This window comes from Lotus japonicus, chromosome 6 (assembly GCF_012489685.1).
Source record: "Lotus japonicus ecotype B-129 chromosome 6, LjGifu_v1.2".
Lineage (NCBI taxonomy): Eukaryota > Viridiplantae > Streptophyta > Magnoliopsida > Fabales > Fabaceae > Lotus > Lotus japonicus.
In genome coordinates this window covers 59718388-59732629 of record NC_080046.1, presented here as the reverse complement: position 1 = coordinate 59732629, position 14242 = coordinate 59718388, and the positions used below count along the sequence as shown (strand labels likewise).

Below are 14242 nucleotides of genomic sequence, written 5' to 3'. Positions count from 1 at the left end.
TAACTTTGTTTTTTGGTCCACCGGTGGACCAAAGGGCAAACCCAGAAAAAGACAACCCCCAGTCCCCCACCACCGAGCAACTACAACGCACATCCACAACAACCCCCACCACCCCAACAATTCAACAAATCTAATACATAACCCCAGCAAAATCATGTAAATAACCCACATCCAGCAAGAACTCCTTCTCTCTCGACCCACAATCATCACTTCATTTGTCGGAGGTGGTGGTGGCGAGGTCACAATGGCGGCGCGAACGACGGCACGGTGTCGCCCATCTCTCTGACGGTGGTCTCTTATCCTCAACCCGCACCCTTGAACCATTTAGAATCAAAATCATTGCACAAAACCCATTAACATAGCAAAACTGATAAAAATCACAACGTTAATTTCCCACAACAGAAACTTCAAGAACTGAAGCAAGAAAAGTGACCCAAGAGAAAAAAAAAATCAAAAAGAAAGAAAAGGGGGTTAGGAAAATAGTTTCCTGAACCGCGATTTCCCTGCGTTCCGACTTGGAGCAGGTACTGGCGCACGTTAGCGACGGTGGCCACCGCGGTGATGCGGCGGAGGTCGCGATCTGCTCTTCCTCTTGTCCAACTAGTCTACCTTAGTCACGGATCTTGCTGCCATCGTTTCATCATCACAGGGCCGATCTAGTTCACCTTCTTCTTGCGAGAGTGCGGCAGTCGAAGGAGGAAAAGGCATCGGTGATGTGGGGGATTGAAGGAGGTCTGGTTATGGAGGTTGGTGGGTTGAATGGGTTTGCTGGGGCCTGGGAAGGGAGAGGGAGTGAGAGAAGGGTTTGATACTTTACATTTTTACCCTTTTAGTTTTCAATAAATCCTAACCGTTGATCTAAAGAATATTCCAAGATTCCTTAATCCAATGGTGTTTAAGGGGTGGTCCACCGGTGGACCAAAAACAAAATTGCCCACCCTAGTGGGAACCTCGTGGACCAAACAAAATTGCCCACCCTAGTGGGAACCCTAAACATGCATTACATTTCTATATTTTCTTTCGCTAAAAAACATTTTTTGCCCCTGATGTTTCAAGTTTGTGCAAATTATGCCCCTACTCTATTTTTGTCGACGTTTCTACCCCTCATGTTTTCAAACAGTGCATTGTCTACCCCTCCATCAGTCATGCTTTCTCAGGAGAGGTTCCTGAGTGGATTGGAGAGATGAAGAAGAGTATATGAAGTTGATGATGATTAAGGAAATGATATAAATTAATTTTGTTTGATGTATATATCAATTATGCATGTAATTGAACTGGTTAAATTCATGTTTTGCTACTTACAGGTCTTGAGTTTGAATTTCCCTTGCCCTTTTTTTTCCAATTTCACTTGTAATTTCCACGTGGCAGTTCTAAAAAATATATAAAAAAAAGTCATATCAGCTTATTCTGTTAGTTTTTTAACGTTTGACTGATGGATCGACAAAAATAGAGTAGGGTCAGAACTTGCACAAACTTAAAACATCAGGGGCCAAAAGTGTTTTTTAGCCATTTTCTTTTGTTAGATACCAAAATACACAGTGTTGATTATAATGACTCATCTTCTCGCCATCAAATATACTCTAATCTATGATTAAGGGGTGAGGTGAATAATCGTTACGCTACAACTCGATGTATATTTTGATTTTATAATCATATTATTATCCCATTTCATTTTAAAATGGGTTGTATAGCAACTCATTCTTTCCACATAAGACCGCCAATTGCTATATATTTCTGATACATGTGCAAAAAAAAAAACTACAGGTGCATCAATTTATATTTTGAGAATTCTTTTTTTTTTTAACATCGAAGAGATAAATTGTATTGTCCACGGGTTGATCACTGGACCTCCTCTCACCCAACTCACATGTCCGCTGACTCTTATCACTTGAACTATTATTCAGAGACAATTTCGAGAATTCATATATTGCCTTTTATATTTAACCGTAAATCAGATTAATTAAAAAAAAATCATATCATATACTAAATACTATATCTAAAGCCAAAAAGTGGCACTGACAAGTATCATCCGCTTATTCTATATCTTCCTTCATAAGTTCTCTCTCTCATATTATAATTACTAGTATTGATCTCGCGTCATGCACGGATGAAATAATAATACTTTGTTGGTAGACAACAGTCATTTTCATATTTCCTCTCTTGTTTTACTTTTTGAAATACGTACGTATCACATATTTAAGTTTTTTTTCTAATCTTAATTACATTCTAATTCCGATTTTGTTTCAAATTTGTTATGCTTTGAACCAATATATCAAAACCATTTTTAATCTTTCAAATGTATATACGAAAACATAAAATATAAATTGTTTTAGTTAATTTCCAAATCAATCCTTTAAAACTATTTGATATGAATTTTTTTATAGCATATTTGATTTTTGAACATAAGATACATTTAATTTTTTTATTTTGTAATATAAAAAATAACTATAATCATTAAAAAGAAACTGTCAGCATACATTTTAAGGGTAGAAAAGTCACAATTAACTTTTGTTAATTGTTCGAATGTCATTAATAACTATTAAATGCAATATTAATACATTAATTATTTTTGAAATATGAAATTATTTAATATTTAAATTACTAAAAAAATTGAAAATATAAATACGACATCATCTAACTACTAATTATAGTATGAGAAATAAAACTTATGAAGGGGTAATACTTGTCGGAGTTGTCATTTTTTTGTTTCGAAAATAGTATATAGTATAAGATAGGATAAGACTAGGTAGATGACGTCTTATTTATATATTTTTATTTTTTAATAATTTAAATATTAAATAATTCTATATTTTCGAAAATAATTAATGTATTAATATTGCATTTAATAGTTATTAATGACATTAGAATAATTAACAAAAGTCAATTGTGATTTTTTTTTCAAAAATAACTACTATATTAATTTGACATTTAATGATTTTTAATGACATTAAAATAATAAATAAAAATTAAATGTGACTTTTCTACCATTAAGATGTATGTTGACAAAGTCTAGTTTTAATGATTATGGTTAATTTTTATATAACCAAATAGAAAAATTGAGTGTAATATCTTACGTTGAAAATGATATTAAATAGTTTTAAATGATTGATTTGGGAATTAACTCAAAAAAAATTGTATTTTATGTTTTTGTATATACATCTGGAAGATTAAAATGATTTTGATATATTTTTTGGTGTAAGACAGATTTCATCTTCCGGATGCAATCCTGTTTGAGTTGAAAACATCCACACAAATCATGGGGCTAACTCTTCCAGCGAGGTTTTTTCATACACAAGACTTGAACCCGAAACCTTATTTAAGGAATCAAGAAGGCCCCAATATTTTTTTTGGTACATCAGAAAGATAAATTGCACCCGCTATGAATCGATCCCTGAACCTCCCTCTACCCAACTCATATGTTCTCAGCTCCCACCACTTAAACTATCATACAAAGACAACAAGTCCCTATATTGATTCAAAGTATAACAAATTAGAAAAAATGAATTAGAATCTAACTAGGATTAGAAAAAAAAAAAAAAAGTGGAATGAAGTAGCAATAACAAACAAATGGCTCCGTGAAAGGTGCACTGTGAAAAGCAGGGTATTTGGAGGGACGCAATAAAGTTCTTCACTTTGATTCATTGGTAATCAAATTGGGTTCTCACTGTAAATCCTTTAGACCAATGCAATGCATTATTCTTGATCAAAACAACAATGGCTAGAATAGAACAAGAACAAGAAGAAGATAGAGTAGACAATAATGATGAACTTGACATTGATGTCAATGATGATGATCATCATCAAGAGTCAGAGAAATGGAAGAAGCATTACTCATCAAAGCAGAGGATACTCCTTGTTGGAGAGGGTGACTTCTCCTTTTCTCTCTGTTTAGCCACTGCTTTTGGTTCTGCTCACAACCTAGTTGCCACTTCCCTTGATTCCCAGGGTCAGAACAAGTCTAACATTTTCTATTTCATTTTCCTCTTTAGCTTCCTGAAAATTGATTGTATACAACTAATTTTTTCCCACATAAGGGGACCGATTGGTATTTCTAAGCTGTGGGTCAATTTATATTTTGAGTATTCAAATCTTATCTAAGTTATTGCGAGAAGAAAAAATACGAGATTATAAAAAGAGATGATAAATTATATTAAAATTACTAAGAACAACGTTGAATAGAATAATTGCAACATAAATTGCTCTTACTCCTTAATCATCAAGAGAGGGCTCATAGATAAATAATTCGTCAATCACACCAGAAAACACATTACTACTATCTCCTATATTCTAGCCTAGATAGGTGCATAATAGCTTATTTTCTATGTTTTAAACAATATTGATAATACAAATCACCCATGAGTTCTCTTTAACTCAAGAGAGAACAATGAAATACTCAATCAATGAAGATCTACTTCCTCTTATTATTATTCTTCTGATCATAGTACATTAAGAAGGAATTGACCACTTCTTGAAGAAACGTATCAGACTCGATCAACTCTCTAATTTCTGAAACATCAATCACACCAGAAATCGCATTCTCAGGAAGCTGAAGCACCTCTGAAACTTCATGGAATCCTTCCTTCATCGCAACATCCTTAACCTCCTTTGTATTGTTCTTCATATTAACAAGGTAAACAAATTGTTGAGAAAACTATTGCATAATAGTATAATATATACTATTAGATGAGTAATCTAAAATAAGAAAGAATCAATAATAGAATTTTTATTAATGTGGATATTAATTCAAATATTAAATTTAGCTAAGAGATAGTGATATAGTGCTATTAGATAGAAGCTAGAATAAAAGATAATAACTAATTTGGTTATTATGATAAGAAGTTATCTTTTAGTTATCTTCTAGTAAGTTAGATCTTTTATATAAGACATGTATTGCTTTCAGTTTTAATTAAGTCAATAATATATTTTCCCTTAATTTCTCTCTCTACTCTTTCATGTTATTTCACTATTTTCTCCAACATTTATGTATTAAATATTTTATACAGTCACATCTACACATTGTAAATAAAAGGAAAATCTTCCGTTGTATAAAAAAATAAAAATAAAAGGAAATGATGTTCAACATAAAAGGAAAGGATGCCGATCAATATATATCATTACCTAATTTATAAAAATTTCAACTAAGCAATGTAACCAAATAATTCTAAATTGATCGATTTATAAAAATTAATATAATCACCAACTTGATTGTCAATTAATATATTTTTTATTGGTAGGATCCGTGGATGAGTGCCCTAAAATAAGGTATTGTATTGCATCAAAATTGGAAAAATGCAAGGTGGAGATTTGGAGGAACCAATTTCACTTTTGTATTTTGGACTTCGTTGATGTACTGTTTGGTGCTTATTTTGTTTGTTTTTAGGTTAGAGCATGCTAGTTTGGGTTGTATTGTTCGCTCAAGCGGTCCATAGTTCGCTCAAGCGAACTTTTTCTTCATGCATCAATTTATATTTTGAGAAATTTTTTTTTACATTGAAAAGATAAATTGCATTGTTCAAGTATTATCCCTGGACCTCCCTCACCCAACACACATGTCCCTTAACTCTTAGCACTTGAACTATCATTCGGAGACATATTTTTAGAATTCAAATATTGTCGATCTACTGTAAATCAGATTAGTTGTAAAAATCATATCATATCATCTCATATCATCATCACATACTATATACTATTTTCGAAACCAAAAAGTGGTAACTCTGTCAAGTGTCATCCTCTCATTCTATATCTTCCTTCATAAGTTTTCTCTCTCATATTATAATTACTAGGTAGATGATGTCTTATTTTTATTTTATGATTTTTTTATTAATTTAAATATTAAATAATTCTATATTTTTTAAAATAATTAATGTATTAATATTACATTTAATAGTTATTGTAAAGATTTTTTTAGTGTTTTAAATATTAATGACATTAGAATAATTAAAAAAAGTCAATTGTGATTTTTTTTGAAAATAACTACTCTATTAATTTGACATTTAATGATATTACAATAATTAATAAAAGTCAATTGTGACTTTTCTACCATTAAGTTGTTTATTGACAAAATCTTTTTTTTTAATGATTATGGTTAATTTTTATATAACCAACTAAATAAAAAATTGAATGTAATATCTTACACACAAAATTATATCAAATAGTTTTGAATGATTGATTTAGAAATTAACTCAATATTTTATGATTTTGGCATTTTTTTTTTGTGTAAACATATGTCATCTTTCGGAGGTAATCATGTTTGAGTCTAGAACATCTACAGGCTAACTCTCATAGTATAGTTTTTTTTCATCCACAAGACTCGAACACGAAACCTTACGTAAGAAGAATCGAGCATGTCCCTATATTAATTCAAACCACAACAAATTAGAAAAAAGGAATTAGAATCTAAGTAAGATGAGCAAAAAAAAGTGGAATGAAGTAGCAATAACAAACAAATGGCTCCGTGAAAGGTGCACTGTGAAAAGCAGGGTATTTGGAGGGACGCAATAAAGTTCTTCACTTTGATTCATTGGTAATCAAATTGGGTTCTCACTGTAAATCCTTTAGACCAATGCAATGCATTATTCTTGATCAAAACAAAAATGGCTAGAATAGAACAACAAGAAGAAGAAGATAGAGTAGACAATGATGATGAACTTGACATTGATGACAATGATGATGATGATCATCAAGAGTCAGAGAAATGGAAGAAGCATTACTCATCAAAGCAGAGGATACTCCTTGTTGGAGAGGGCGACTTCTCCTTTTCTCTCTGTTTAGCCACTGCTTTTGGTTCTGCTCACAATCTCGTTGCAACTTCCCTTGATTCCCAGGGTCAGAACAAGTCTAACATTTTCTATTCATTTTCCTCTTTAGCTTCCTGAAAAAAGAAAAAAGATCAAAACTTGGAAATGCCCATTTGATTTTTTTTGGCAGAGAATCTTGCAAAGAAGTATAGTAATGGACTTAGCAATGTGAGGGAGCTTGAAGCAAAGGGTTGCCTTGTCCTTCATGGTGTTGATGCTAAGGACATGTGCCAGCATTTCTTTCTCAAGACTCAGCGGTTCGATCGCATTGTCTATAACTTCCCTCATGTTGGGTTTCTTTACTCTGAGAATAGCTACTGCCAGATACATGTATTCTTGTTTGATAAATAATGGACTAAGGAGTAATGAGACATGCAAATATTTTGGCTTCATCTACTGAGCTAGCTACTGATGGATCTGAATTTGTGACAACCAAGCAGGTTGAACAAAAGGTTGGTGAAGGGATTCTTAGCAAATGCCGAAGTGTTGTTAAAGAAAGAGGGAGGGGAGATTCATGTAACGCACAAGGAGGGTGATCCATACAACAAATGGGATCTGGTAAAGAAGGCAGAAAAAAAAGGGTTGGTCTTGCAACAAGTTGTGCCATTTTTCAAGGATGACTATCCTCGTTATGACAACAAGAGAGCCAATGGAAAATTATCTGATGCATCTTTCGCGCTCGGGGAATCTAGTACTTACAAGTTCAATCTCCAAACACCTCTTTTACTCAGTAAATGATGATTAAAAGAGTTGACAAATTATATTAAAATTACTAAGAACAACATGGAATAGAATAATCGCAACATCATAAATTGCTCTTACTCCTTAATCATCAACAGAGGGTACATAGATAAATGATTCGTCAATCACACCAGAAAACGCATTGCTACTAAACGTATTCTAGCCTAGGTAGGTGCATAATAGCTTATTTTCTATGTTTAAAACAATATTGATAATACAAATCACCCATGATTTCTCTTTAACTCAAGAGAGAACAATGAAATACTCAATCAATGAAGATGTACTTCCTCTTATTATTCTTCTGATCATAGTACATTAAGAAGGAATTGACAACTTCTTGAAGAAACATATCAGACTCGATCAACTCCCTAATTTCTGAAACATCAATCGCACCAGAAACCGCATTCTCAGAAAGCTGAAGCACCTCTAAAACTTCATGGAATCCTTCCTTCATGGCAACATCCTTAACCTCCTTTGTATTGTTCTTCATATTAACAAGGTAAACAAATTGTTGAGAAAACTATTGCATAATAGTATAATATATAGTATTAGATGAGTAATCTAAAATAAGAAAGAATCAATAATGGACTTTTTATATATTAAATATTTTATTCAGTCACATCTACACATTGTAAATAAAAGGAAATTATGTTCAACATAAAAGGAAAGGATCCGATCAATATATATCATTACAAAATTTATAAAAATCTCAACTAAGCAATGTAACCAAATAATTCTAAATTGATCAATTTATAAAAATTAATATAATTAATATACTTTTTATTGGTAGGATCCCTGGATGAGTGCCCTAAAATAAGGTATTGTATTCCATCAAAATAGGAAAAATGCAAGGTGGAGATTTAGAGGAACCAATTTCACTTTTGTATTTTGGACTTCGTTGATGCCCTGTTTGGTGCTTAGTTAGTTATTTTGCAATTTATCTTTTCAATGTTGGCTCAAGAACTTTAAGCTTTCGAAGCACTTTAAAAATACAGGTGCATCAATTTATATTTAATAGTTATCAATGACATTAATTGTGATTTTTTTTGGAAATAACTACTGTATTAATTTATTTGACATTTAATAATATTAGAATAATTAATAAAATTTAATTGTCTTTTCTACCATTAAGATGTTTACTCAAAGTTTTCCGATGTATAAAAAAAAAGATGTTTACTCACAAAGTTTTTTTTTTAATGATTATGGTTAATTTTTTAGGTAACCTCTAATGTGCACCATTTTTTAAGTGGTGTAATTTTACACCACTTGCATTAACCCGCTGTAACAGGTCAACACATATTTTTTAGAAATATTTAACATTAATAAATTTTTAAGCATTTTTTTTTTAAAAAAAAATATGTGTTGACATGCTATAACCGGTCAAAGCAAGCGGTGTAAACTTACACCACTATAAAAATGGTGAATATTAGGGAGAACCTAATTTTTATATAACCAAATAAATAAAAAATTGAATGTAATATCTTACATTCAAAATCATATCAAATAGTTTTAAATGATTGATTCTGAAATTAACTCAAGTTTTGTATTTTATGTTTTTGTACAAACATCTCGAAGATTAAAATGTTTAGATAAAAAAAATTTTGTGTAAGACAGATGTCCTCTTTCGAGTGCAATCTTGTTTGAGTCGAGAACATCACATCATGGGACTAACTCTCCTAATGAGGTTTTTTCATCCACAAGATTCTAACTCAAAACCTTACTTAAGGGGAATCAAACATGTCCCTATATTGATTCAAACATAACAAATTAGAATCAACTAACTAGGATTAAAAAAAAAAGTGGAATGAAGTAGCAATAACAAACAAATGGCTCCGTGAAAGGTGCTTTGTGAAAAGCAGGGTATTTGGAGGGACGCAATAAAGTTCTTCACTTTGGTTCATTACGATTCGTCAAATTGGGTTCTCACTGTAAATCCTTTAGACCAATGCAATGCATTATTCTTGATCAAAACAACAATGGCTAGAATAGAACAAGAACAAGAAGAAGATAGAGTAGACAATAATGATGAACTTGACATTGATGTCAATGATGATGATCATCATCAAGAGTCAGAGAAATGGAAGAAGCATTACTCATCAAAGCAGAGGATACTCCTTGTTGGAGAGGGTGACTTCTCCTTTTCTCTCTGTTTAGCCACTGCTTTTGGTTCTGCTCACAATCTCGTTGCAACTTCCCTTGATTCCCAGGGTCAGAACAAGTCTAACATTTTCTATTCATTTTCCTCTTTAGCTTCCTGAAAAAAGAAAAAAGATCAAAACTTGGAAATGCCCATTTGATTTTTTTTGGCAGAGAATCTTGCAAAGAAGTATAGTAATGGACTTAGCAATGTGAGGGAGCTTGAAGCAAAGGGTTGCCTTGTCCTTCATGGTGTTGATGCTAAGGACATGTGCCAGCATTTCTTTCTCAAGACTCAGCGGTTCGATCGCATTGTCTATAACTTCCCTCATGTTGGGTTTCTTTACCCTGAGAATAGCTACTGCCAGATTCAGTAATGTTCCCTTACCTTTTCATCTCTTGTTTGTTTTGCTTAATTTTTTTTAATTTGATGTTGCTTTACCTTTTTTGTCTTTTGTTAATGGTATTGCTGCTGCTTGAAGCCTGAATTAGGTTGTTCTGAGATTGTTTAAATGTCCATAAGTAACTTTTCTGTGACTGTAATGAACTTAAAAGTAGAGTTTAATCATATAATAGTGCAAGATAACTGCTAAAAGATTGGAAAAGAATAAGTCAATCAGAGTCAACTAATTATAATTGCCAGCAGCTTCCAGCTTTAGAGTCACACTTATGCACAAGAATGCATAGTATAATTTGTTGCTATGATATGAGTTTTCTACTTCATATATCAAGGCATATATTAAGGCACGAGAGTATAGTGAAAAGAATTTAGTGTTTGTTTGGATACAAGTTCAGTGAAACGTGAATTGATTTTCATTTCAATCTATCGGAAGAGTTTCGTTCACTTTTTGCTTTGAAGTGCATGCTAACGTCCGTTTGCACTAATGTCAACAGATATCTTAACATAGTCACTAATAGGTAGAAAGTACGAATGTGCGGAACTTGTAACAGAAATTACTCTAGACTCTACACATGCTTGGTAGCACTTAATCTTAATCCTCTATTTAGTATCATCATACTTTGCACCTACTCAATTAGATTTCCCTTTAAACAAGGGGATTTTGGGTTCTGGAACTGGTATTTGATCATTATGCTGTCTTGCTAAACTTTGATTTATTTAAGATGACAAATGAGAATTTAGTGATACCTGCATTCTTGCTGAGTTGCTTGATAGATAATAGACTAAGGAGTAAGGAGACATGCAAATATTTTGGTTTCATCTACTGAGCTAGTTACTGATGGATCTGAATTTGTGACAACCAAGCAGGTTGAACAAAAGGTTGGTGAAGGGATTCTTAGCAAATGCCAAAGTGTTGTTAAAGAAAGAGGGAGGGGAGATTCATGTAACACACAAGGAGGGTGATCCATACAACAAATGGGATCTGGTAAAGAAGGCAGAAAAAAAAGGGTTGGTCTTGCAACAAGTTGTGCCATTTTTCAAGGATGACTATCCTGGTTATGACAACAAGAGAGCCTATGGAAAATTATCTGATGCATCTTTTGCGCTCGGGGAATCTAGTACTTACAAGTTCAAGCTCCAAACACCTCCTTTACTCAGTAAATGATGAATGTTCTTACTTCTAAGTGTATGTTTGTTTGGAAGATCAAAATTATTTTATAGATATCCTCTCCCCCTAAGCTTTTATGTGCAAAAGAAAAATGTCAACAATCTTGGACTTGCATCTTTTTGTGGATATGGTGATCTATAAATACAGATGAATGGAGTTTAGTTAACTATCATGATTAATTTGTGACAGATTTTGGTTCAAAGATAGGTGCATATTTGGTTTCACAGTTTGCATAGAATACAAGGCACGTTTATTCAAAAGCTAAGACTTGTAGGTTCAAATTAGAAGTGATTCTACAGCATTATTCACCCTGAAACCAATGATGTAATGGATAGAAAATGAAAGAAAGAATGAGATTTTATTGATGAGGTTTCCCTTAATACAAGTTGTCCTTAGAATCTCATGAGCCTGAGATCTGTCCCCCAAGGCCAAGACAGTTTTCTAACTAAAAGTCATGTTATCTTCTCGCCATATCTTTAGTCTTTCTTTCCCATATTTTGCTGGAACTCTATCCAACAACCATTAACTAATTTTTGCTCCTTTAACTAACAGAAACCAGCACAGTGGACTTACCTTGATTTTGCTTCACTTCACTGATGATGTTAACCGGTTGTAGTCTCATTTATTTAGCTCATGAACCTGGGTAGGAAAATGATTTAGTTTCAAAGGGTTAAGGGCCTTAATTCCTCGAAAGTCACCCAATTCCTCTCTTCTTTTGTGAAATGAGTTTGAGGTGTTGGGGTGTATGATTGATTTCTATTTTCTAATATGACAACTTGATTGATATAAGTCAAAAGGAGTCTAAAAAGAAATCTAATTTTAGTCAGTGTAAGATTGGATATTTTCACCACAAATTATGTGTGAGGTAGACAATATTATTTATAATAAAGAAAGTATAGAATATTCCTTAGAATATTCTTAGAATATTCTGAGACATATTACAAAATATATTAAAGAATAACAAAAGGAATATCCCGTAGGATATTACGCCTATTTATCTCTAACACCCCCCGTCAAGCTTAGCGTTGGATTAAGACCAACTCGAAGCTTGGATCTAAAAAGTTCAAACAAAAGACGAGGTAACGCCTTAGTGAAAATATCAGCAAGCTGGAGAGAAGTGGGCACATGACGAACAGCTAATCGACCAGAGGAAACCAGCTCACGGACGAAGTGACAATCCAAGTCAATGTGTTTGGCATGCTTATGAGCAACGGGATTTTGGGCCATAAACAAAGCACTCTGGTTGTCACTAAGAAGAAGAGGAGTCGCTGATAACCGAACACGAAGCTCATGAAGAAGATTAACCAACCAAACTAGCTCAGAAGCAATATGAGTCATAGCTCGGTACTCAGATTCACAACTAGAGCGGGCAACAGTAGGTTGTTTCTTGGCACTCCAAGACAAAAGATTATCACCAAGAAAAATGGCATAACCATAAGTAGAGCGGCGAGTGTCCGTGCAGCGAGCCCAATCAGCATCACTATAACCAAGAACAGCGGGGGAAGAGGTACGACGAAACGTAAGACCGAAGTGTTGTGTGCCACATACATAACGAAGAATTCGTTTGACGACCTGAAAATGATCCACAGTCGGAGCCTGAAGGAACTGACTAACAGTGTTAACAGCATATGACAAGTCAGGACGAGTAATAGTCAAGTACTGCAAGGCCCCAACTAAAGAGCGGTAATGCGTAGGATCTGAGTAAGCCTCACCAGAACTAACTAGATGAGAACCGGCAGCCAAGGGTGTCGAAACAGAACTGGCCTCAAGCATCATAGCACGAGAAAGAAAATCATGAGCATATTTGGCCTGTCCCAAGAACAAGCCATCAGCAGTATAATTGATCTCAAGACCAAGGAAGTAGCCAAGCTTACCTAGATATTTAATGGCGAACTCAGCATTAAGACGAGCAATAAACTCAGTCAGAAGAGCAGAATCACTTCCAGTAAGAATGATGTCATCTACATACACAAGAAGATAGAGGGTAATGCGTCCTTTTGATAAGTGCCAATTTTACCTATTTTGATGAGAAATTTAGGCATTTATCCTTGTCAATTCATGATAAATCTTGACCAAATCTACTTCTTTTGATTAGAACTAATTGATAGATGAACTTTAGAATAAAATGTGCTTAAGTTTGATTTTCATCTTGATTTGTGTTGAAGGATTGAAGATTCAAGGAAGATGACAAGCTTTGGCAAGAAAAAAAGAGTTTGAAGATGTGTTGGGCGCCCAGCGGGTTGCAGAGGCCGCCCAGCGCCCATGGCGGTTCCAGAAACCCAACCTTGAAGGAATCTGGCCGCCCAACGCCCAAAAGAGGCCGCCCAGCGCTCTGTACTGCTATTTTTCAATATAAAAAGCTTCTTTTAAGAATCTGGCGGAAAAAACGGGATCATAACAGAACCCAAACAGAGGGGAAACACAAGAGAAACATGGAGGAGGCTAGAGAAGAGGCTTGGACATCGGATTCGGCGGCGAGACATCGCGAAGGTTTCGGTTCTTCTCATTCTTCTTCTCTATTTGTAAAGTTATCCATGAAAATGGATAGCTAATCTTTCTTTTGTTGGGGTTTGATGTAATTGATTGATACTTATGTTTTCTATTTGATTCTCCTTGATATAAATCATGTTCTTTGTTTATGAGTTAGTGATTCTCTCTTGATCTTCATGTTATGTTTTAGTTTGCACACCTAGAACATATATACTTGATTCGGCGTGAGAGCGAGAGCTATATCGCCTAGAGTCCGAACTAGAGTTAATCACCTAATAATCCTAATTGCTAGACATAGAGTTAGGTTTGTTAGTCACATAAACACCAAAGCTTCATGATAACTATCTTTCTTAATCATGTGAGACATCAATGTTTAGGATTAGAGAGTTATTGCTATCTACTCATGCGAGACATCGATGATGTAGGGTTGAACTAGTGTAGATGAGTCATAAGCATAGACTTGGTTGTATTTGAATCACTAGAAGGCACAGAGGTCATTCAATGAAATCT

At 33.8% G+C, this 14242-nt stretch overlaps 2 protein-coding genes and 1 long non-coding RNA gene across 4 annotated transcripts; 2 read left to right on the top strand and 1 right to left on the bottom strand.

Annotated features, from left to right (window-relative positions):
* The first annotated feature begins 6543 nt into the window (after window positions 1-6543).
* Window positions 6544-7535, top strand: LOC130725682 (uncharacterized protein At4g26485-like). The gene is made up of 3 exons (XM_057576890.1): window positions 6544-6825; window positions 6928-7135; window positions 7238-7535. Exons 1-3 carry the CDS (start codon window positions 6594-6596, stop codon window positions 7533-7535), a joined length of 738 nt encoding a protein of 245 aa, XP_057432873.1. The 5' UTR covers window positions 6544-6593.
* A 1874-nt stretch (window positions 7536-9409) lies between these two features.
* On the bottom strand, window positions 9410-11976 carry LOC130726885 (uncharacterized). Of its 2 annotated transcripts, XR_009015038.1 has the most exons (3): window positions 11816-11976; window positions 10117-10172; window positions 9410-10022 (listed from the first exon to the last, which is right to left on the bottom strand). It is a non-coding gene; the product is annotated as an uncharacterized LOC130726885 (long non-coding RNA). The 2 variants fall into 2 exon arrangements; XR_009015037.1 differs by lacking the exon at window positions 11816-11976 and having other exon boundaries at window positions 10117-10948.
* Window positions 9515-11414, top strand: LOC130726884 (uncharacterized protein At4g26485-like). The gene is made up of 3 exons (XM_057578205.1): window positions 9515-9746; window positions 9849-10047; window positions 10942-11414. Exons 1-3 carry the CDS (start codon window positions 9515-9517, stop codon window positions 11237-11239), a joined length of 729 nt encoding a protein of 242 aa, XP_057434188.1. The 3' UTR covers window positions 11240-11414.
* Window positions 11977-14242: the final 2266 nt, after the last annotated feature.

Bases quoted from the DNA above. Each gene is read 5' to 3' on its own strand.
- LOC130726884 (XM_057578205.1), top strand. From the start codon at position 9,515: ATGGCTAGAATAGAACAAGAACAAGAAGAAGATAGAGTAGACAATAAT. The intron at 9,747-9,848 runs GTCAGAACAAGT...TTTTTTTGGCAG, and splicing joins AACTTCCCTTGATTCCCAGG to AGAATCTTGCAAAGAAGTAT. The intron at 10,048-10,941 runs GTAATGTTCCCT...ACAACCAAGCAG, and splicing joins AATAGCTACTGCCAGATTCA to GTTGAACAAAAGGTTGGTGA.
- LOC130725682 (XM_057576890.1), top strand. From the start codon at position 6,594: ATGGCTAGAATAGAACAACAAGAAGAAGAAGATAGAGTAGACAATGAT. The intron at 6,826-6,927 runs GTCAGAACAAGT...TTTTTTTGGCAG, and splicing joins AACTTCCCTTGATTCCCAGG to AGAATCTTGCAAAGAAGTAT. The intron at 7,136-7,237 runs GTTTGATAAATA...ACAACCAAGCAG, and splicing joins TGCCAGATACATGTATTCTT to GTTGAACAAAAGGTTGGTGA.